The sequence below is a fragment of the Opisthocomus hoazin genome, chromosome Z (assembly GCF_030867145.1).
Source record: "Opisthocomus hoazin isolate bOpiHoa1 chromosome Z, bOpiHoa1.hap1, whole genome shotgun sequence".
Taxonomy (NCBI): domain Eukaryota; kingdom Metazoa; phylum Chordata; class Aves; order Opisthocomiformes; family Opisthocomidae; genus Opisthocomus; species Opisthocomus hoazin.
Window position 1 is genome coordinate 10,863,804 of NC_134454.1, and position 22,084 is coordinate 10,885,887.

At 42.6% G+C, this 22,084-nt stretch overlaps 1 protein-coding gene across 1 annotated transcript in view; it reads left to right on the forward strand.

Annotated features, from left to right (window-relative positions):
• The first annotated feature begins 1,054 nt into the window (after positions 1-1,054).
• Positions 1,055-22,084, forward strand: part of ANKDD1B (ankyrin repeat and death domain containing 1B) — a 30,463-nt gene continuing 9,433 nt past the window's right edge. The window contains exons 1-11 of the mRNA XM_075411103.1: positions 1,055-1,130; positions 4,509-4,612; positions 6,623-6,721; positions 8,692-8,790; positions 8,884-8,988; positions 10,782-10,880; positions 13,315-13,413; positions 15,225-15,323; positions 16,235-16,333; positions 17,920-18,018; positions 21,910-22,008. Coding sequence (XP_075267218.1) covers positions 1,055-1,130; positions 4,509-4,612; positions 6,623-6,721; positions 8,692-8,790; positions 8,884-8,988; positions 10,782-10,880; positions 13,315-13,413; positions 15,225-15,323; positions 16,235-16,333; positions 17,920-18,018; positions 21,910-22,008 — 1,077 coding nt within the window. The remainder of the gene's footprint in view (positions 1,131-4,508; positions 4,613-6,622; positions 6,722-8,691; positions 8,791-8,883; positions 8,989-10,781; positions 10,881-13,314; positions 13,414-15,224; positions 15,324-16,234; positions 16,334-17,919; positions 18,019-21,909; positions 22,009-22,084) is intronic.

Genomic DNA, 22,084 nt, shown 5'->3' on the forward strand with positions numbered 1-22,084 from the left:
TGCCCAGGGAGGCTGTGGATTCTCCTTCTCTGGAGATATTCAAGACCTGCCTTGACAAGGTCCTGTGCAACCTGCTGTAGGTGACCCTGCTTCGGCAGGAGGGTTGGACTAGATGACCCACAGAGGTCCCTTCCAACCTCTACCATTCTGTGATTCTGTGATTCTGTGGACTTCAAAGTAAGTTGAGAAATAGGTAGGTTAGATGGATCTCAATATGTCAGTTCGCAAAAGCAGAAACTTTGGGGATGAGTGTATTGATTTTTACTGGACTTGGACAAAAGCAGATGAAAGTATTGTTCAGCTGAAGAGCCTTGTGATTGTATCAATACTGGTACTGTGTGTGCATATTTCTTCCCAAATCTACAGCAGAAACACCTCAGTCTTTCGCATCCCAACGCTGTGTCAAGCTTGCAGGGGTGCAGAGACAGTCTCCAGTTGAGTGAACGCTGGTTGACAGTGGTGGGAATAACTCCCAAGAGGACTTTACCCCTGAAATGACCTTCAGCCTGCAGGGAGAGGTGCATGACCACCCTGCGACTATTGCCAAAGCCACCGGGCTCGGGGCTGCTGTGCGAGCTGCCATGCCTGCCTGTGTCTGTGTGCGCGTTCTCCTGGCGTAGCTTTGCAGAAGCGCCTCTTGTTTGTGCGATAATTTGGGAAGCACTTGAGAAGCAAACGTGATCACGTACCTGTGGGGTGTGTGCGTTTGTAGGTGCAACCTGCTGGGTGCGTGTAAGGCTGCCCGCTAGAGAAGGCCTGGCGGGGGTTGTGCACGGATGACCCTGTTTGGTGCCTAGCTAGCACCAAGAAATTCTGTGCGTTTAGTTCCTGGTTTCTTCTAAAACACGCTCACAAAGCTGCTCCGCACCTGTCGCTCTCCGGACGGCGGCCCAGCGCCGGGGTGCTGCTGCGGGCGTGCCGGGAGCGAGCTGCCAGCCCCGGCCCCGCTCACCCCAGGAACCGGTTTGTCGGCGCTGGCGCAGGGCACCTCCCTCGGCGCCCAGGCCTGGGGCCCCTTCCCCCCGGTGAGGAAGAAGAGAAGCTGAGGGCAGCGATGAAGGGGCTGAGCCGCCTGCTCGGTGCCGAGGAGGACGCCGTGCGGGAAGCCGTGGCAGCCAGCCATGATGGCCGTGAGTGCGCGGGGGTCGGAGGCGAGGCGACCCAGCAGCGGAATGGCGGGGCCCGCCCAAACCCCCTTTCTGCCTTGTCCGAAGAACTAAATGGGGGCGGGGGCAGGAGGAGGTTGAACACGAGCTGCTAGCGAGGACGTGGGGATGTGGGATCGGGAGCTGGGGTTTGGCACGTCCGTCTTCCAAGGGACGGGTCCCGCAAACTGCCCACCCACCCTGCTTTTAACGTCACCCCCGAAGCTGTCCGAGGGGCTCCGCCGGCTCTGGTCGCACCCGCCGGGCTGAGCCCCTGGCAGTGGATTCGTAGCCCATCGGGACCCCTGTTCTGTGGGGCAAGCAGGAGGCAGAGGACTTTCAGGCCTCCTCGCCCTCGGTGGCACGGCGCCCGGTGGCGGGGTCTCCAGCTTTCATCCCGCAGACCGGTTTGTGAGAGAACAGCCTGCTCTGGCGTGGGCTGCAATTGGTAAAAATGGGTTATTTGTGGAAACCGAGCGGTAATTGTTAGACCCTGCTGAGGCCCGGTCCTGTGGTCACAGCGTGACAGCCAGGAGCTGTTCTCCTGGGCCGTGCTTCCAGCTTCCAAGCTGGCAAAGAGGGCAGGTAAAGACAAGAAACAAAATATTGCTGCTGGACTCTATAGGTAGTTTTTCCCATGACTTCCCTGAACTGCAAAACAATCATTTTAGAAAAAGATTCTTATGACTTAACAAAAATACCTACTTTGCCCTAACTGTTTTATTTTGAATAACAAACAAGAAAACATAGAGAAAACATTGAAAATATTACCAAACTGTTAAATATATGATTTGATTTTTAGAAATAATATAGTAATAATAATTTTTGTTGTCATTTTAATCTGAATATTGTTATTATTTTTGCTGTTTTACTTTATTGGAACTCTTCAGCCAATTCCTGGGTTTTTTCCGTGTGCTTGCTGAGATAGTAACAGATTTAATCTTGTGGATACCACAACAGGAAAGTAAAAATAAGGGGGTGGAAAGATTTCTGTTGCCTATGAGTACTGAAAAGTCATCATCCTTATTTGTGGTATTACTGAAAGACAGACTGAGGCCGCTAAAATAAAACGTGAATACCAGGAAAGAAAAATTGAAGGTACCTCAAAGCTTGAGTTTCTGTTGAGGAAGACTTCATGTTTTCAGGTCAGCAAAGCAGTGTACTTTTCTGCATCTTTTTACTTCCTTGCCCTTCCAAGAGAGGAGAAAATGTTGGGATGTTCAAGACACTGCAGACAGGGCTCTCTACAAGGCAAATCAACTGACAAAATTACTACTTTTGGTTAGCTCAGAAGAAAAATTGGATATGACTATTTTATAGTTATAATATAAATATAGTTTTATAGTTATAATTATGTAGCTATGATATAACCTGTAGGGCAATAAGCCAGGCATCTTGTGTGAAGCCAAAGAAAATACTCTCCCCCCCCCCCCCAAAAGACTGACAGCCACAAGTAGGTCATCAACTGCTGCTATTACTTGAAAACAAAATGATTGCTAATAATGTAAGGAGTGCCAAATCCTGGAGACCCCAGCTTGGATAGATAGCTTCCATAAATATGTAGTCTGGACAGGAGAGAAAAGATCAGTCTTTAATTCTTTGTCAGAAGTACAAGAAAGATGTCCTTGCCAATGCAGATACAGTAAAGAAACATTTTTCTCTTGTTTCTTGAAGACAATGTGAGTAAACTGTTGGGATTATTCCTGAATGTCCTGAGATGCAACAGCATTTGTCTTTGCATCCTTGTGTAAGATACATGCCTGTGTGTTCATCAGCAGTCAGTAGGAATGAATGTGGCCTAATTGTAACTAATTGCAGCTAATTGGTGCCCTACATTTTGTTTCCATGTTTGCCACAAATTTGCCTTGAGCAAGATACCCCATGACAATTGGTTTACCCGAGTTTGAAATTAAGGTAGTGGAAAGCTCTGCTGGATATTTCTTTAGGGTGTAGATGACAAGAACTACAAGTGAGACATTTTTTCTGCAGAGATCGCTGTTTATGATGCTGATTTTGCTGTCAGCCACACTCCTTGTCTTGTCACAGATGCCAGGGGTGCATTTTTGTTTGCAGCTGCCTTTTTTTTTCTTTTTGCTGTGCCCCCATGTTGTAAAACAAGCAAGTAATATTCTGTGATTTCCAGAGACTTTTGGAAGGATGCTTCTGTTGTTTGAGGTGCTTGGATAACATCATAGGAAAACTGGAAACAGCTTGGCAAGTGTCCATTTTCATTGCTAACTCGTTTTGTACAGTACAACTGTGATTATTCCCACTGATATTATAATAACAGGTAACATGTAAAATGCAATTAAGTGAATGCTGTCCAGATTTTCCTTAGTATGCTCTGCAGTCATACTGCCTCAAGCTGTATTCTCATTAGGTGTTAGTAAGCTTAGAGATAATGCTGTAGGATGAATTTGTATTAGAGGGCTCTAAGAAACAGATAATTGCTGCAGTTTCTAGTTCAACGGAGAGCATTGTCCTCCTTGGTGATATCATTGGACAAGTGGCTCTCAGGCCAAAATATTCTAGACAAACCATATCTAAGTGGTTTACTTTTTAATTGTGATATCCTAGGAAATTAAAAATATCTACTAACATTTTTGCAACTGATTTAACTGCTACACTAATTTCTTCTAACTGATTAATTAACTGTTAAGGTAGAAACATAAAACATACTCTGACCTCTAGGTTAGCTAAACCAGTTATCAGATGCTGGAATTTTATTTTGCAGAGTTACTGAGTATTAGGTGTCTAAACGCATGCTGCAGCTGCTTTAGTTGACCAAACAGATGTTCATTTTTGGGTTGAGACAGTAAAGGAAGGTCCCAATTTAATGGTGAATTCCACATTGTGGCTAAATTTTGAGTTCAAGTACACACCTTCGCCCCCCCACCCCCGTAAAAATCCTGGTTTGTTTGGTTTTTTTTTTCAATTGGGTCATACCATTTGGTTACCACTATACATTTTTTATGTAAAACAGACTATCTTTTCCAAGAACAGGAAATAAATGCTACGGTTTGTACTGTTCACTGCTACTCCTGTAAAATGCTTTGTGACCCATTTAGATGGCGGGAGCTTCATAAATGAACTCCTGTTCCTGTGAGCAGTGCAAATAATGCTAATGCATGCTGTGAAAAGTCTACCTCTATTTGCACTTAAAAACTGAAACTAGAAACATCAGCCAGTTGTCTCTAGAAGAGAAAAATGTAGTCGTGGAACACTTTCTGTGATGAGAAGCGAATGATTGTCATAACATGAAATCAGGACAAATAACAGAAGGTAAGAACAGTATCATCATCCCTTAAGTTGGTTATGGCTATTTTTTTAGTAATACAATTTTTTCATCATGTTTTTCCACAGTATTGCCAGATGAGAGACAATTTCAACATGCTGCTAAAATGAACAATTTGGAAACCATGGAAAAGCTGTTTAAAAAGAATGTTAACATTAATGCTGTAGATACTGTGAGTATGAAGCATCTGGCAGGTCAGTGATCTGAATTGTGGCTCCTCAGGTTTCCCTGGTGGAATCCCAGCATGCTAGCCCCATCAGCTGCACAGTGGTGAGACTGCGGGAGTCCCTTCAAGGACCGGATTAACAAACCTTTCTCCTAGTGAGACGTAGCAAACCATGTCCAGTGTGGACAGTAGGATTAGTGCAGCAAAACTCACAGGCCTCTGCATTTAGCCACTGGTCTGTGCATCACATTGGGAACTGAGGACTTCTGAATTGTGGTCCCTGCTCTAATATTTACTCTGTGTTCTTGGGTAACTGATTTCTCGAGTTCCCTGTCTTTCAGAGCAGGAAGACTTAACCTTAAAGTCACTTTAAGAATGAATTTATGCTGCTAGTGTTACAAATTTCAAGTGTGAATTGTTACTATTCAGTTTGTATGGAACCACAGCAGCATTCTACCACATCCTCTGGCTCCAGGCTCAGATCAGAGTTCAGATTTACCCTAGACAGATGAAAATGCATTTCTTATGCTGACATCAACTCTAGGCCTAAAATCTGAGGATGTATACTTCACAGTAACAAAATATGTGGAGAACCGTTTGCCCTCAGTAGTTATGTGTAAATCATCTGCCCATGAAGATCCAATGTTGCTTAATCATGAATTCTGAAAAGACTTCCTTCCCATGCCCATGTGTATTTTTGCCCAGTGGGGAACTGAGGAGATAGTACAGGTGCATTCCTTGGTTTGTTTGTGAAAAAAGCGAGGGATACAAAAATTTAGAGTAAACTTTGCTTGAACAATGACAGTCTTCCTATCAATTACACAGTACTCTAAAAAGTAACTTAAAAAATGGATCTTACTTCCTTATTGCTTTCCTGAGTTCAGGAACTTAAATGCTTTTCCAGTCCAGTAGTTTGAATCTTTACTCTGTCATCCTCAAATCACACCTATAGTATAAGAGATTTACTAGCATGGCTGCATGGGTGTTGTTCTTTGATTGATTCTCCTAGTGAGGACGTAGCTTATACTGCCAAAACCATTCTTTTGTTCACGTTGATCATTCCTGCCCCCGTACTACCAAGTGAAATAAACAAGGCTGCCAAAAGGTGTGCTTTGTTGACAGAACTGTTTCTGTGTAAGAGGCTTTTTCTGGTATAAATGCGTGTCATAAATCCCACCTTTTCATACTTTTAACGCAAGTAGCTGTAAATTCAGACTTATGCATGGATAAGTCAGCTGATCTGTGTGGAAGCATAAGAGAACAAATCCAAACTGAGTTTTAAAGTTAATTGGTTAAATTACTTATATATCCTTGTATGGAAAATCTCAGTGAATTATGTTAAACCCAGTTACGTTCATTTTAACTGGAAGCAAAACTCTCTCCACTAAAGTTTAATTCCATTTAACCAATCCCTTTTAAATTCACACCATTAATTACTTTAATGAAAAATTAATCAAGTGTTCCTGATAAGCATTGAGCCTATTCACCTGTGTAAAATTATTCACTGTTTGCAAGGTGGAAGCTTCATTTACACAGATAATGACTCAGTCTGGGAGGGTGACTAATACAGAGGGAGGGCACAATCTTGTCATGCATTGCACAGATACAGTCAAAAGCAAGGAGGATACTAAAAGCAAATCTAGTTGTGTAAATTAAGTCCTCAGCTTTTCAAATCAAGCCATATAAGAAAACAGTAAACATGGATGCTTCTTGTACTGCATGCATCTCCTCTAGACAGTATATGGTTATGTAATCCAGCTTTGACATTTCAGTGAAGGAATAATTCTGTGTAGAGTAACTAAATCATTCTAGTTCTACAAGAAATCTTTGAGATCAATATCTGAATCCTACCCAAGGGAACAAAAAGCAGATAAATGACCAAGCACGGCTGTTGACGGAGAAACATGTAGTAACAATTACATTTGTTAATAATCAGAGAATTCAGAAATCCTGATCATCTGCACAAGGAAAAGAACTGTATTATGGACCTGACAACCTAAGCTTTGCTTATTTCAGCTGAAGCGCACTGCATTCCATTTTGCTGTTGCCAGAAGTCATACATCAGTGGTGGATTTTCTTCTGCACCACAAAGCTAGACTTGATATGGCGGATCAGGTAAAGCTGGTTTACATGTTTTCATTCACATGGTACAGGAAGACCTCAGGGGAAAAGTGAAAGTTGATATTTGCCTTATGCTCCACATTTTGCAAAGTTAAGCGCTTGCTGTAAGTGCTTCAGTTTGTCTTAAGACTGCACACTTCTATACGAAAAAACATTGATAGAGGAAAACCACGTTGCCCAGAGCTTTGGCTATGTTGAATACTTGAGTGAGTGCAAGAGTGGTTGAAGCCACTCATGCAAATACATTGTCTGTGGTAGCTGTGTATTAATTATTGGCCACTTTACTTTTAGTGATTGCTTTCATATAAAAACTAGCTCTGGGGATCACTAGGAGATCAGAAGGTAACTCGTCGTGTTCTTTTCCTCCATTTTTATGTGAGTAACTTGATGAAATACTGTCAGCTACACTGCAACCTCCAACACTTTAAGAGTTTAGCAGTGTATGGCTGATTTGGTTACGCCAGATGGTGATCCACAGTGCAAGATTTGATGCAGATATTAAAATCAAATGAATGGTATATTATTAACAAACAGTCTGTTCAAACTAGGATTGTTCCAGTGAACTGAGCCATGAAAACAGATGAATCATTTACCTTTTTTCCCCCTGTTTGCTTCTCTCTCCTTATCCACCATATGCAGCAGTGTTTGATGTTTCAGGCTGTGGAGGGTGGAGGGAGAAAGCTGCCTTGTTTTCACATTGTGTTGGAATGAAAATAAGACAAGAGAGACCTATTGGATCCAGTTACCAGTGGTTCCTTGCTTGGGCATGTGCTTACAGTGTAGTTAGTGCTGCTTGAGTTACCTAATTGGGACCTCCAATTCGGAGCACAGGAGAAAAGATGTTAACTGTCAGAGTGGTCAAACACTGGAACAGATCTTCCAGAGAGTTTGTAGAGTCTCAACCTTTAGGCTATTCAAAACTTGACAAGAGAAGGTCCTAAGCAACCTGACCCAGTGGGACAGGCTTTGAGCAGGACGCCATAGAAGTCTGACCTTCAGAGGCCTTTTCCAGCCTGAACTGTTTTGTTATTCGGTGGATAGTTTGTGAGTAGTATTCTGAAGTCCCTGTCACAGCAAGCATCCTGCTGTCCAAAGTGTTATACCAACATGCTTAAAAACTGATCCTGTTCCCCATTACAGATGGGAGTCAAGCTATTTGTTCCTCATTTACAGAGGAGAAACTGGGGAATGGTTATAACTGCCAAGGAAGTGCCTTGATCCCTCTTGCTTCCTTTAGGTTCTTCTGACTCCATCTCTTAAACCAAGTGCTTTTATGGTGGAGTATGAATGTCTTGTGTTTACACAGCACTTAGGACAATGAGCCATGATTTGTGATGCTGCGCCTTGACACAGTACACACAAATTGAGGAGAAGATGTGGAAAAGCTAGAGAGGTGTGTGGCCAAGACAGGAGATGGTGTCTGGAACGTCCTTGTCTCTATTCCTTTTGGCGCTAAGAAGTTAACAATGAGTGTGTGTATGTGTGTGTGTGTGCATGTGTGTGTCCTATAAGAGAACTTCTTAGAGAATTTGAGAGAAGAAAAGAGAACCTTAAAAAGAAGGCTAACTGAAAAGTTATGATGACTTATGGAAATATAGTTATTACATATCACCTGAAATGTCATCTACTGCACCCAGTACTAACTAGCTACATGGTTCCTGGAGAAAGGGATTCATTTCCACGTAATATTTAGTCTCCCATCTTAAAATGGGATCAGTACTTCTCTGGAGATGCCAGACCTTGTGCCAAGAAGAGGGGGAACCTGAACATTTAGCTAGGTCTTTATGCATGACATTTAGCTTAATTTAAGTGAGATGAATCCCACTCATGCTGCCAGGTGTTAATACTGATTTTCTAAGAGCCTTCAGAGCAGAACCCATTTGTACACTGAATTAATCAAAAATATTTAAAGAAATTTGGCAAGAAATTTGAAATTCTGCCTTTATCTTTTTTTTTTTTCGAAGCATGGCCTGACAGTGATTCATCTTGCAGCTTGGACTGGCAATCTGGATATAATGCGAAAATTAGTTAAAGCAGGTGCTGATCAAAAGGCTAAGAATGAGGTTTGTTGATGACAAATTTTTACCAACTCTAAACATGTTTATGTTGGAAAAAAATAAAACTTTTTCTTAACAGAGTTGCTTATGGTTTTTCAGGAAGGAAAGAATGTACTGCACTTTGCAGCTCAGAACAACAGTGTTAAAATAGTTGATTATTTTCTCCAAGATCTACATCTGAATGACTTGAACAAGCCTGATGGGGTACAGTTTGTTTCTTTCTGCTTATTTCTTTGATGTCATGAGGCATCTGTTGTGGACAAAAGAGTCTTGATGTGGGGAATTTCAATGAATTTTAATTTAATGCCAGTTATATAAACTTTTAATTACTGATTTGGGTATTGAGAAACAAGTAAGACAAACAGCTAGATAAATCCTTAGGGAAAACACCTTTCCTCCGTCTTTGCCTCTCTCAGCTGCACTCGAGACACCTCTTCTCCCCTGCTCCCCTTGTTTTTGCTGCATGTGATGCTCAGTCCCATCGGTGAGGCGCTGGGAGGCAAAAGAGGTTGGGGTCAGCCCACAATGGTTTCCTTTTTTTTTCCCGCTCTTTGTTTCTTACTCTTTTCCTCTGGTCCAGCAAGGATTCTTCCATGAGCTGCAGTCACCCTGCGGGTACACCTCCTCTCGTGTCTCCTCCCTTGCATCCTCTCATGTCTCCTCCTGTATGTCCCCTTGTGCCTACTCCCCGTAGTAGTGACCACTCTTTCTTAAGCATGTTTTCAGAGAGGTATCGTGTGCTCCTCTGATGGATGGGTGGAGTGCTGACACATGGTGGGTCAGTTTTGTCCATTGTGGAAATGGCTGTGACCACCACAGGGCAGTCTCTGACCTCCTCCCAAACAGCTCCCCTCTGCAGCCCCCTGCCCTTACCAAAACCTGCCAGTTATGGCCAACACGGGTGTATTTCACAAACATAGAACATAAATACATGTGCAGCCATCCTACAGAGGTGCATCAGGTCAACAGTACTTTGCCCTTGACAGGTTTAATGTGGTTTTATTTTTCCTTCCCACAATGTTGTGATCTGGCTTTGAAGGCTTGCTTAGCTAAGTAGGATATTTTATCTTTACATGAGGAAGATTTATTCTTGTAGGATTTGACACCAGAGAACAAAGCTCCCTTATCCTTTTTTACAAGTCTTGAACTGTATTGACCCAATGGTGGAGAATTCTGAATTCTTTCTACACGTGACAAGGCTGACAAACTAGAGTTAATTTAACAAAACAAACCTTTTGTGTTTTAGGCCTTGGGAAAGGAAAGGTGAAGAAGAATCTTCTTAATGTTGAGGTTGTTTTCATAATTATCTATTAGTTTCCTGCTTTTTTTTCCATAGACACATAATATAGGCAACTGTCAGGTAGTGAGGCCATCTAACTAATTGGTTAGATGGCCTTACTGTCTGACCAGTGGTATGGATTTATGTCAGGATAACTTTCTGCAGTTGAGTTGTAAACTCAACTTTTTGTTTATTAGTTTAACCAACATCAAAAAAACCCCACAATGTACAGCACTAAATTCAGGCCTCCTGGATGAAACTTCTGAGATATGGTTGTTTCAGTTTGTGCATTCAGAATTCAGATCAAACATGTTACACCATGAAAATAAATCTTACAACTTCTTTACTGCCTGTTTCTGAGCATCCTCAGACTTTTAATGACATGGTTCTTTTGATCAATATTTTCATACTGAGAAGAATTAAGAATTAAATATTTTGAGCACATTTTCTACCTCATTACCATATCTGAACAGTTTTGAACTATTTTCTTCAGGATATGCAAGATGTGTAATCTAGTTTTTTACACTAACTAAATACTGCATCTTTTTAAAATTCTTATTCTTGTGTATATTGCTTTTTGTTAATCTACTTAGTCATACTATATATAAACTTTTATGCAGAATACACATACACATATGCATGCCATATATCTAGTAACTGGAAGCAAAGTATTTTTTGTTTGAATAACACTGTGTTTCTTTGCATAATTGTTTTATAGAAAGGTAAAAAGCCATTTCTTCTGGCATCTGAAAAAGGGCATGTTGACATGGTAAACACTTTGATTACTCTGAAGCTGTTTACATCTGAAAAAGATAAGGTAAAGTTTTCTTTTCTGGGGAAGTACAACTAAAAATGTGCTTGTGAAAGATCACTTAGGTTCAGTGTAGTTACTACATGACCATGTGATGTGAAAAAAGTGTGCAGATGTCAGAGTGCTGGCAGTGATATATATTCAGCCAACAAATGCACAAAGATGATGATTTTTCAGTAATTAAGGGAGGCCTTCTGGTCTTATTGCCAGGAGACTTTTCCATATGCATTAATAATTCACGTAAAGCAAGACTAGCATATACTTCCTGTTGGGAGAAGTGGGAAGGTCAGCCTCTGTACTGGAGATCATGTTTCCCAGTTTTTCACTCTGCTCAGCTGTGTCTGTGTGTCACTTGCTAAGTCCTGCATCACTAATTTTTCAAAGTTGTTTATATACTTCAGGATGTAAAAAAACACCCATGGAGATTTTTTCAGAAGTGCCTAAACACTGCAATCTGATTGAGTTTGCTTTTGACACTGCATTGTAAAGTGTCGAAATAACTTTCAAAGTCTGCTCTTAAATTTGCTTTCTCCTTACTTCACTGTTTGTGGATGAGCATGTTGGTGTTCCTCTGCACCTGAGGCATTGCAAGGATAAATACATTAAAAATTCTAAACTTGACAGATACTGCATTTATAGAACCATGTAAGCAAGCACCCAGGAAGATATGTGCTTTTTTTTTTTCTCTTTTTGTTCTGGTCATACCTTAAAAGCTGCAGTGAAACCTGGACTTCTGGTGTGCCAAGTAGTTTATCAGCAGCATTTAAATAACAGTGTTGTCCCAGACATCTAGCAGGCTGAATGTGTAAAGCAGCAAAGATGGGAGGTGAATGCTTGTGATCCTAAAGCGGAAGTGGGTAAGCAGCCAGGGCAGCAACTCATCTCATGGGTCACTGAAAGCAATCACACTGTCACCACCAATTAACAAATATACCTTTTCCTGAAATGTGTTTGGATTTTGTGCCCCTCCACCTCTGCAATGCTCTGATTGAAAAGGTGTTCTGGACCCTCATTTCCCTGAGGGTTAGGATACTTCTCCTGATTTCCAGGTTCAGTTTGTTTCTATCCAGTTCTGTACTTGTTCTTGTGCCAGCATTGTCTTTTAGCTGAAAAGCTGCTGCTCTTCTTGATAATCATCTAGATGGCTCTTTGTCTTTATTTGCTTCCTGGTGTGCCTTTTTTTTTTTTCTTACTTAGCTACTGAGGAACTGTATTGATGATGAAGAGGATTGAAGATTGGGATGTTTGCATCAAAGCCACTATAAGATTATATATACTTACCTAGATTTTGGCTGTTTGTCTTTAAATTAGTGGTTTTGGGGCCTTGATGTCCCCATCCTTGTAGGAACAAGTGCCCAAAGTTTTCTTCTGATTCGTTTTTTAGGAGTTAGAATTTTAGGTCTTTTTCACTGGTAATACACTGCAGTTTTCAGAATATGAGACAACAAACTAGACCAAGGTCATGTCTGCATGCATACAGAAAAGTTGCTTTCAGATTAGTCTCAGTCTGTGTGGATCTGCCTCCTTCTCTGTGTATGTAAAAGAGAGATGGAAAGACCAAAGTCTTTGTGTTTTAAGTGTGTGTTCACGGAATCACAGAAAGGTAGGGGTTGGAAGGGACCTCTGTGGGTCATCTAGTCCAACCCCACTGCCAAAGCAGGGTCACCTACAGCAGGCTGCACAGGACCATGTCCAGGCGGGTCTTGAATATCTCCAGAGAAGGAGACTCCACAGCCTCCCTGGGCAGCCTGTGCCAGTGCTCTGTCACCCTCAGAGGGAAGAAATTCTTCCTCATCTTCAGATGGAACTTCCTGTGCTTCAGTTTGTGCCCATTGCCCCTTGTCCTGTTGGTGGGCACCACTGAAAAGAGTTTGGCCCCATCCTCCTGGCACCCACCCTTCAGATATTTATAGGCATTTATTAGGTCCCCTCGCAGCCTTCTCTTCTTCAGGCTGAACAAGTCCAGCTCCCTCAGCCTCTCCTCATAGGAGAGATGCTCCAGTCCCCTCACCATCCTCATAGCCCTCCGCTGGACTCTCTCCAGTAGCTCCTCATCTTTCTTGAACTGGGGAGCCCAGAACTGGACACAGGACTCCAGATGGGGCCTCACCAGGGCAGTGTAGAGGGGAAGGAGAACCTCCCTTGACCTACTGGTCACACTCCTCTTAATGCACCCCAGGATGCCATTGGCCTTCTTGGCAGCCAGGGCACAACTGCTGGCTCATGGTCAACCTGTCGTCCACCAGGACACCCAGGTCCCTCTCCACAGAGCTGCTCTCCAGCAGGTCTGCCCCCCAGCAGGTCTGCCCCAAGCCTGTACTGATGCATGGGGTTGTTCTTCCCCAGATGCAGGACCCTGCACTTGCCCTTGTTGTTTTTACTTAATATTTTGTCTTTATTCTGGGTTTTAAAATATCTTATTTGACATCTTAATTTTAAGGAGGGAAACACGGCATTGCATCTAGCAGCCAAAAATGGTCACAGTGAAGTTATAGAAATTCTGCTGGAACAGTGGGAGGAAATAAATGACCTTAATCAGGTAAGGACAGAGAAATTGCTGAAGGAGATAATGTTTGAGATTTGAAAAATCAGTTAAAAATATAACATTTTAAAGGAATAAGTGTTGCACTGAGAAGACATCATTAGTTCTGCTGCTTTTGTGTTCACATCCTGTCTTATTGTTCCTCCTCCAGTAAATTCAGCTCCATTATCTATTTCAATTTATCTTTCTCTGTCCTCTTTTCCTCACACAGTGGTCTCCCCTCCATCTTGCAAGCCCTAACTACTGGTAGAAGGAAACAGGAGGGCCTAAGCTCCACAATGCTTCCTGCCCTGCAATGTTTCTGCCCAAGTGATCCCATTCCTTTTATCGTCTCTGCTCAGATTGTTCCCTGAGCCAGTTCACCATGCACACCCTGCATGTACCATCGTAGGCATCTCAGCAAAGACGTCTCAGATTTGCACCTTGTTCATCTGATCTCAACTGGCTGCACATAATTGGCTGCATTCATTGCCTACCCACTTTTTCTTTCCCAGATTAGTGTTGATGAGTTCAACCAGCATATTAATAAATTACAGATTAGCTGTGAAGGTTGTATCCCTGAGTTGATGCACTCAAGAGCTTAATTTTAAGGCTTAAAGTAGGGGTGGCAGAGTGAAACGCATGCTAAGTACTCAGCTCAGTGTTCCTGCTTTGCAAAGTGTCCTTGTGTCTTCTGCTGCTTCTGTGCGGCAGCTGGAACAAACTGGGCCAGTTAATTCACTTTGCCGTGGGCCGGCATTCCCACTACAGGAATTTGCTATGTGGTTGACAGTCTGTTCCGCTGGCCCAGCGGGCAATATGAGCAGTATGGCCTAGCCAAGGCCCTCCTTCTCATTAATCAGCAACAGATTTATGGGTCAAGGTGTTCTCTCTTACCCAGCCTGTCTGTTATTTCCAGCTATTGCAAGCTTTGAAGCACATGAGCCCCTTTGAAATGTGAAGCCCTCGTGTTTCCAAGCCTTGTCTAACAATGCTGTTGCTTCTGCACACAAAGCTTGTACTGCTTGTGCCCCTGCCTTGCCATCACCAATGGTGCGACCTTCCTGTCCAGCCAGAGATGTTCTGATCGGCTGATAGACAGGTCTCTTTTTCCCCAGCATGAGCAAAGCACTAAAATATATGAAGTTTACCAGAATAATGGTGGCAGGGATTCAAGCAAGGAAAAAACAGAATTTATTGATGCTTCTGTGAATGCTGAAACACTAGAGTAACTTTCAGTAAACCTTTCTGTATTTTGGGAGTTGAGAAGCAGGGTTTAGAACATTGTGCAGCCAATGTAACTTATTTTAGAGACATGCTGTAGAGACATGGAGAATTTTTTGGTGTGAGAAGATTTGAAATAAATATGCAGCAGGATTGTTTCTGCTAGAAGTGCTCCTTATAACTAGCACTAGAGTTGGGAATTCATCAGAAATCCATGGCATTGGACTGACAGAAATTGGCACTTATGGTATGTGTTAGGATGATAGCGGTATTGTCTGATGTTTAACAGCAGCAATTGATACCCACCATCTTTGTTTCTGTGCCTGTTGCTAATAATCTTCTTTGAAAAGAATGCAATAAATATTTATGAAATAGGTATCTGTATTGTAAACCTTACTGTATGTCTGTTGACATAAATGTCAACTGTCATTTAAGTGTTGGTGAGTTGCCATTTCATTTAAGGAGTATTCAGGTCGTGTTCTCCTGTGACCATCTCCCCTTTTCTCTTGAGCTGGATGAGTCTGATTGAGCTAACCTGTTTTGTGTCGCAGTCTTACAGTCCTGGGGCTTAAATTGGAACAGACATTTTCTCTCTGTTCATCTAGAATGGAGAAACTCCATTTTACTTGTCTGTTGAAGGAGGTCATGAAAAATGTGCTGAACTCTTACTGGAAGCAGGGAGTGACATCAACATTTTAACTCAAGTATGTACACAGTATTCCTTGAGCACAAAGATACTGGGACATCCTGGGCTGTGGGAAGGACCTTATCTTCTCTTTTCTGTGTGTATTAACAGTATATTTGCTCTGCTTATTTTTCTGAAACGGTAAAAATATAAATAAATTAATAAAATAGAATTCGGAATATGGAGAGAGCTAACAGAATAAAACTAATGTGGAAGACATATAGCATAGATTTATTTGGCAGAGTTCTATGGTGGAGCTTTTTTATTTGCTGTTTGTCCAATAGTAAAGCATATGGCTAGGAAGTGTAACCACCTAGGGTAATTGAAAAGCCTCCTTTTTAGCAGCGTATGTGACTGAACTGATGACAAACCTGTTCTCCACATCTGGTTCCTGGAGTCCAGTCCAGCTCTCATCTGTTGAATGTTCTTGGCTTGCGTGCTGCAAGAAGTTTATGATTCCAGCAGACTGAGAGCTTGTTTGTTTTAGCAGAATTATGAAGTGAAAATTTTATGTTGATATATTTTTAGAAGTTTGTTACTGTGACTGTGCTTGATTGTTAAAGGACAAACTGAACTAACAGACTGGGAAATGTGTTGACATTGTCGTTGTCTGTGGCGCAGGATGGCTGACAATGCTGATTTATCTCTTTCTTAAGGGAAATTGAAAAGCACAATAGAATACTGGTGTTTTTAGCGTGTTTATTGTGGTGTAGTAAAAATGGGAAGTTCCTTCAGTATTTACAAAACCACGTCACGCTAACTGATGATCCACTTCTTTTTATATCATTTTATCAAAGGGAGTTTTCTAGGGGGAGGGGATAGTAACACAAATGTAAATGAAATATTATCCTGTATTGATAGCTCCCTTGGGTACTGCTCTTCCAGCAAAAACAAAAAACAAGTTTTTGCTGTCTATAACATCTTTTTCAGAACAACAGCAGTGCTTTGCAGATTGCAATTCAGAATGGACATCTACCCTTGGTTACTTTTCTCATTGATAAGAATATTAACTTGGTTCCTAAACCTGAGGTGAGTGTATGCTAATATAACTTTTCTGCTGTTTTTCAGCATGTCCTATCTCTTATGGCCTTTCTTGGGAATTCAGACAGTTGAATGAGACGGTTGACTAGTTCCTTCATTTTTTACTGTACACGTTATTGCATTACGTTTATGGATTTTGGTTAGCCATATGTATGGACCAACAAAGGCAAGGGTCCTGTTGCACAAACCCAGGGAGTGCCTGGGCAGACTGGTGCAGTGCAGTGTAGAGGTGGCCAGAATAAGGCAAAGACCAGGAGAAGATGGGCAAAGGTCCCTGCTTGAACTAAGCAGCAGTAATGAAGGCCTCCCTGTGTGCCATGGGCAAAGAGTAAACACTTGTAACTAATTTTGAATGAAGGTAAAGAAAAGGTAAATAAATGTTTCAGTGCTTTCACCCTCCTCAAACAAAGCCTGTGCCTTCACAATGCCACCCTTCTTTGGGGTTTAAAAAGAAAGAGGTATTCCTAATATTGAGATCTTGTCTCAATCTAGATATTACATTTTTTGTTGCAACTGAGATTTTCTGTGAATAGGAAATTATTTTCTGTTTCTACAGTACAGGATGAAAATAGAATCTGGGCTTCATCACTTACGTGCCATGATCACTGGCCTGTTGCATAATGTTACCAAGGAAGAACAATTTATGATGTGCTTGAAATGATTTATTTTAAAGATCAGGCTGTTGCTGTGCTGCTTGCTCTCATTGGCTTTCCGTAGCAGAAGCAACTCATAAAATTGTGACTCATGTTTTGGAAACATTTCCAGTGCAGCGTTGCAGAAGAGCTTGCTTTATTTTTCCATAGCCCTGAAGAAAAGGCTGTAGTTTATAAAGACACTAATGAACTGGTGTCTGGCACCCATGAATGGCACTGGTATGGAATGGATTTTAGCTGTGTTTAACAAGAAACTGATGAGTCACAAGCTCAACATGAAAAGTGATCTTGCCAGTCTAATGATTGGATCATGACTGGTGTCGGACCTGTGCCCCAGTTATTTTAATGAATGATCACTCAAATAAAAAAACTAATTTCTTTCTAGCTATAATTTGCTTTTTATAAACATGACAGCAAGTTAGTTTAGTATCAAGAATATTTACAGCAGCAACATGTGACAAGAGTTTATTCCCAGAGAGTAGACTTTTGATGGCTTTGTTCCGTCTCCAGCCTGTCCGACTAAGGGCAAACCCAGTTTTCTGAGGGAACACAAACATTACCCTAATCTCTCTGTTGTTGGCCAAGGGTAGCAGCACGTCCCGGGTACTCACACATGAGAGGAGCGCCTTTCCTCATCCCTGAGTGTTGACACACTGATACGCACTCAGCTCTGTTCCTCAGGTTTTCTCGGGTTTCGCAGCTGTGTTTGTTTACCTGCTGCTGCAGGTGTTTCTGGCGCAGGAGCAGGCTGCCATCTCTGGCATAACTCCGCAACTCAAGGTGTGTTGTCTGCAGTCTCAGACCTCCACTGGAGCGTATCACATTTGCAAGGGGCAGATTTTAACATGAACCTCTTTCTTGTTTGAATGAACTTCTAATGAGTGTGCACAAGTGTAATAGTTTATTATTTTCCCTCCACAGCAGAAGAATTCCCCTCTCCATTTAGCAGTCATCAATAATCATCTGCCGGTAGTAAAAAGCCTCTTGGATGCCAATCATGACATAAACTCCCTAAATCATGTAAGAAAAACTGAGTATTAACATAACCTCGCTGGTATAGAGGAGATTATGAGGATTTTGCTTGAAATAGTTTTTTTCCGTATGAGTTCAGGGTATCAAAAAATAGGAAGGAAGAGGCAGTTCTCTCCTTATCTTTTCGCGTGTGTACATATGTATTAGTCACTGGTACATGCTGTGCTAGTATTTTTTCTGCAAGGTAAGGATAACAAAATGCTATATACTCAGAAAATATTTGGATTAATTTATTGAGTGTTACAATTAATGCGTAATAAATGACAGTAATGTCTCAATAGCATTGATCTCAGAGGGAAGCCCAGTGCAGAGTGTCAGTTGGCTGATATGGAGTTAGTTTTTTTATTGGCAGCCCATAGGGTGCTGTGTTTTAGATTTGTGACCAAAACAGTGCTGGCAAGGCATCGGTGTTTTCGCTCTTGATGAACAGTACTTGCACCAAGGCCTTCTTTGCTTCACACCGTGCCCCCCCCCCCCCCCCCCCCCCAGTGAATAGACTGTGGGTGTGCAGTGGACTGGGAGGGGACACAACCAAGTAGATGGCCAGAGCTGACCAAGTGATGCTCCATGCCATGTAACTTCATACTGAGTGATGAAGTCACAGGTCTCTGTAGTGCAATTGGTTAGCACAGTCGGCCTTTAACTGGAAGGTTGGTGGCTCAAGCCCACCCAGGGACGCCAGCATGTTTTCCCTACCTTTACCAGGATTGTTTGGCCGCTGCTTGGTGCTGGTGGTCTTTGGAGGCTTGGCTGGTTGTTGGCCAGTTTGCTGTAGACCACCTTCACCACCGCTAATCCCCTCAGGTACTGGATACCTTCCTCTGTGGAAGGCCACTTGCTGCTGAACATGATGCTGAAGTATTTACCTTGGTGTTGGTTTGCTTGATACCTTCTTTTGCTGTACAAAACCTCCTATAATTGTTAATGACAATTTTCAGCTTTTGCTGTGTTGTGTGTCACTTTATTTTGCTTTGTGTGGGAAAGCCATGATAAAAGCACTGGCCTTGAGCCTAATCTGGTATTTTTGGGGCCTATGCTGCTGCTGCTATCTGGGTGATCAGGGAACCATCTCATGGAGAAAATCAGCAATGACACTTTTCCCCTTTTCTCCTTGGAGAGAACCTTTATGGAGAGAGGAACGAATGGCACCTACTTCTTCTTGGATACGTCTGTCCTGCTTTCTTGTAATGGCCTCTCAGTTACTTGAATATCCTTGTGTAATCAGACTGTTCGTACTAGTGTGAGTCATGAGCCTGATTTTTATTATTGTTCATAAGGTAAAACAACTAATTGGGAATGCCACACTGGAACATGCCCAGAGGCGGTCAATCCCTGGGTGGCAGGTTGTGTGGGAGGAGTTGGGCAGGTGACTGGGGCTGTTACTGTCTCCAATAGCTTGGGATTTCACACCTGAACAGGCATGTAGTCCTGGGTAATTGGTGCACCATTTGAAGGAGGGGAGCCGTGCCTGTCCCGATGAAACAGCAACTTCTAATGCTGTGTTGGGGCCTGGCCCATGCCTACTGAGCTGCCATCCAGTGCCTTCAAAAGAGAAAGAGGGTCTCCTGATCATGGAGGACACAAAGGGGCGCTGAGAAACTCTCCTGCTCTGAAGCCACCCATATGGACACTGAAAAGGTCATTCAGTCTGAGGGTGTGCTTGGTGGCGTAACCAGAGACACAACCCTGAAGTATTAATAGCTGCTCCTGTAGTCAAGAAGAAATGGTGGAAACAGAGGTCGACTCAGTTAGTAAGAGAAGCAGCAGCTCCAGATGAGGGGCAGAAGGGGGAAGAATCAGAAGAGGCAGCCTGACCTGCAGCAAGGCAGGAGAGGGAAGAGACAGTGATAAAAGAGGCGAAAACTACCCAGTCCCCATCCCTGAATGACCTGCGAGACAGGCAGCAAGTATTCTTCCATCAGCAACGTAAGTACTCTGCCACCTGGTTGCTCCAGTGCTGGGAAGGCAGGAAGCCCAGGAGCTGGGGTCCATCACTAGGGACTATGGGATTGACAAAGGGATCAGAAGAGAGGCAGTCACCCGCAAGCGTCTGGAGGTGGTTCTTGGCAAGCGTGAAGGCAAGCTAGCTGTTCAAAGAAGCTACTGCAGACCAGCAAGGCAATTAGACTACCACAGAAGGTATCCAGTATCTGAGGGAGTTAATGTTGCTGGAGGTGGTCTACAGCAACCTGGCCAACAACTGGGCTTCCAGAGATCCAGATGACATCCAGTGCTCATTGCCTGTGTGGCAGAGTTTACTGTGGAGCTTGTGGATGTTGTACGCTAGCACCCTGGCCAAAATGGACTGGGAAGACATCGAGGCACCAACTGCATGTAGACTGGCCTCCCCATTGACCCTATATCTTGGCTGTGGAGACTGTCCCATCAGATCTGTCGAGTCCCGTGTTGGGCACTGTGGCTCCCTGTTGGGGAAACGCACCCGGGTATCCCGCGTGACAGGTGAGGGTGATGCCCATGGTAGTAACAAGGACTCTTCTTTGGGAAATCTGTAGTTCTTCCCTTCCCATTCATAGTTCCATTGCTAAAGATTAATTTATACACATTTTTTTGGGGAGGTAGAGGCTGTCATTTGTGGCTGGAGTAAAAATAAGTATGATAATAAGTGTTTCTGTCACATAAATAGAGAATTTTGTAAACTTCTCGAACACATCTTTCAGAAATGTTTCTAGCTTTGTCTCTAGCATATCCGAAGTTATGTAGAATAACTACATTCATATCTCTAAATTACTGCAGAAAAGAAAGTATGATGTATTTTTTGAGCAAATTTCTGATGTCCTGTGATCATAGTGTGTATTCCCAAAAGAGCTGATGAGAAACTCTAATGTGGAACCCTGAGGCTGGTGTTTCTTGGTGTGTAAGGTCTTAGTGTTTGACGCTGCAACCTTAAAGTTAAGTTCTAAAGGCCAAAAAGGTTCTCTAACCAGACCTACAGAATGTAGATTTGCAACGTCAGAGAAGCATAGGCACAAAGCCTTCGACTTAAAAGGGTGCTGCATCACATGAAACATGCTAAGGGACATGTCCAGATATGCAGGGTTTACACAGATTACAGCATATTTTATTTGCTGCTGCATTATAGCCACAGATGTCTGGAATTTCTTATTCTAATATTCTGTAGAATGATAAATAAACAAATAGGTTTTATTTGGGTACGTGCAGCTGTGTACACAGCCCTCATTTCAGACCTAAAGATTAGACTTGAAGCTGAATGCCCCTTTAGCTGTACTTCTTGTTAATGGTGTGGTTTTGTTTAATGCTTTTTTTTGGTTTTTTTGGTCCTTTGTTTGTTTGTGGCTTAAGGCTCACTGTACCCATTACGGAATATTTAGAGTTCTGTTCTACCTTATGCCTTACTGTCATTTTGTGGCAGGGCTGGCTATCAAACCCTGTTGTGGACTGTGGCACAACGTACTGTTGAAAATTATGGATGTCCAGTTGTCTCTGCATGAATTTCAGCAGGGAAGGGATTACTTGAGAGCATAGTATGGGCAGGGGTTGGCAGTTGCATGAAATACTCTGTCCAAAACACCTTGTTTTAAGAGGGAGAGCTCATTTAGGTACCTTAGAGAGGCACGGCAGCAGCTTTTTCCTGAGCCAGCTGGAACACCTGTCTGGTTTCCCTGCAGAGGTCCCAGATGCTCTCTTTGCCTGAAACAAGACTGGCAGGTAGATCACTCAAAAGTTAAATGCTTCATTGTTTTCTAGCCAAGGCCATCTCTTCTTGTCAATCTTCTTTAAACTCAGATTGTGAGCACTTTGCTTTTAAAGGATAGTTTGGCTTAATATACAGTAAGTGTATAATCATCATCATCATCATCATAATATAATAGTGTAATTCTTTGGTGTCATTTATTCCAGAGGCAGGAAACCCCTCTACATCTGGCAGCTGATCTTGGCAATGTGGAGCTGGTGGAAGTGCTGCTGAAGGCAGGCTGCGATCTCAAGATGGTGGATAAGGTAGACTGCATTCCTCACCCATGCAAGGATTATGTGATTTGATTTTTTGTTTTATAACCTTCTTCCCAGAGATGTA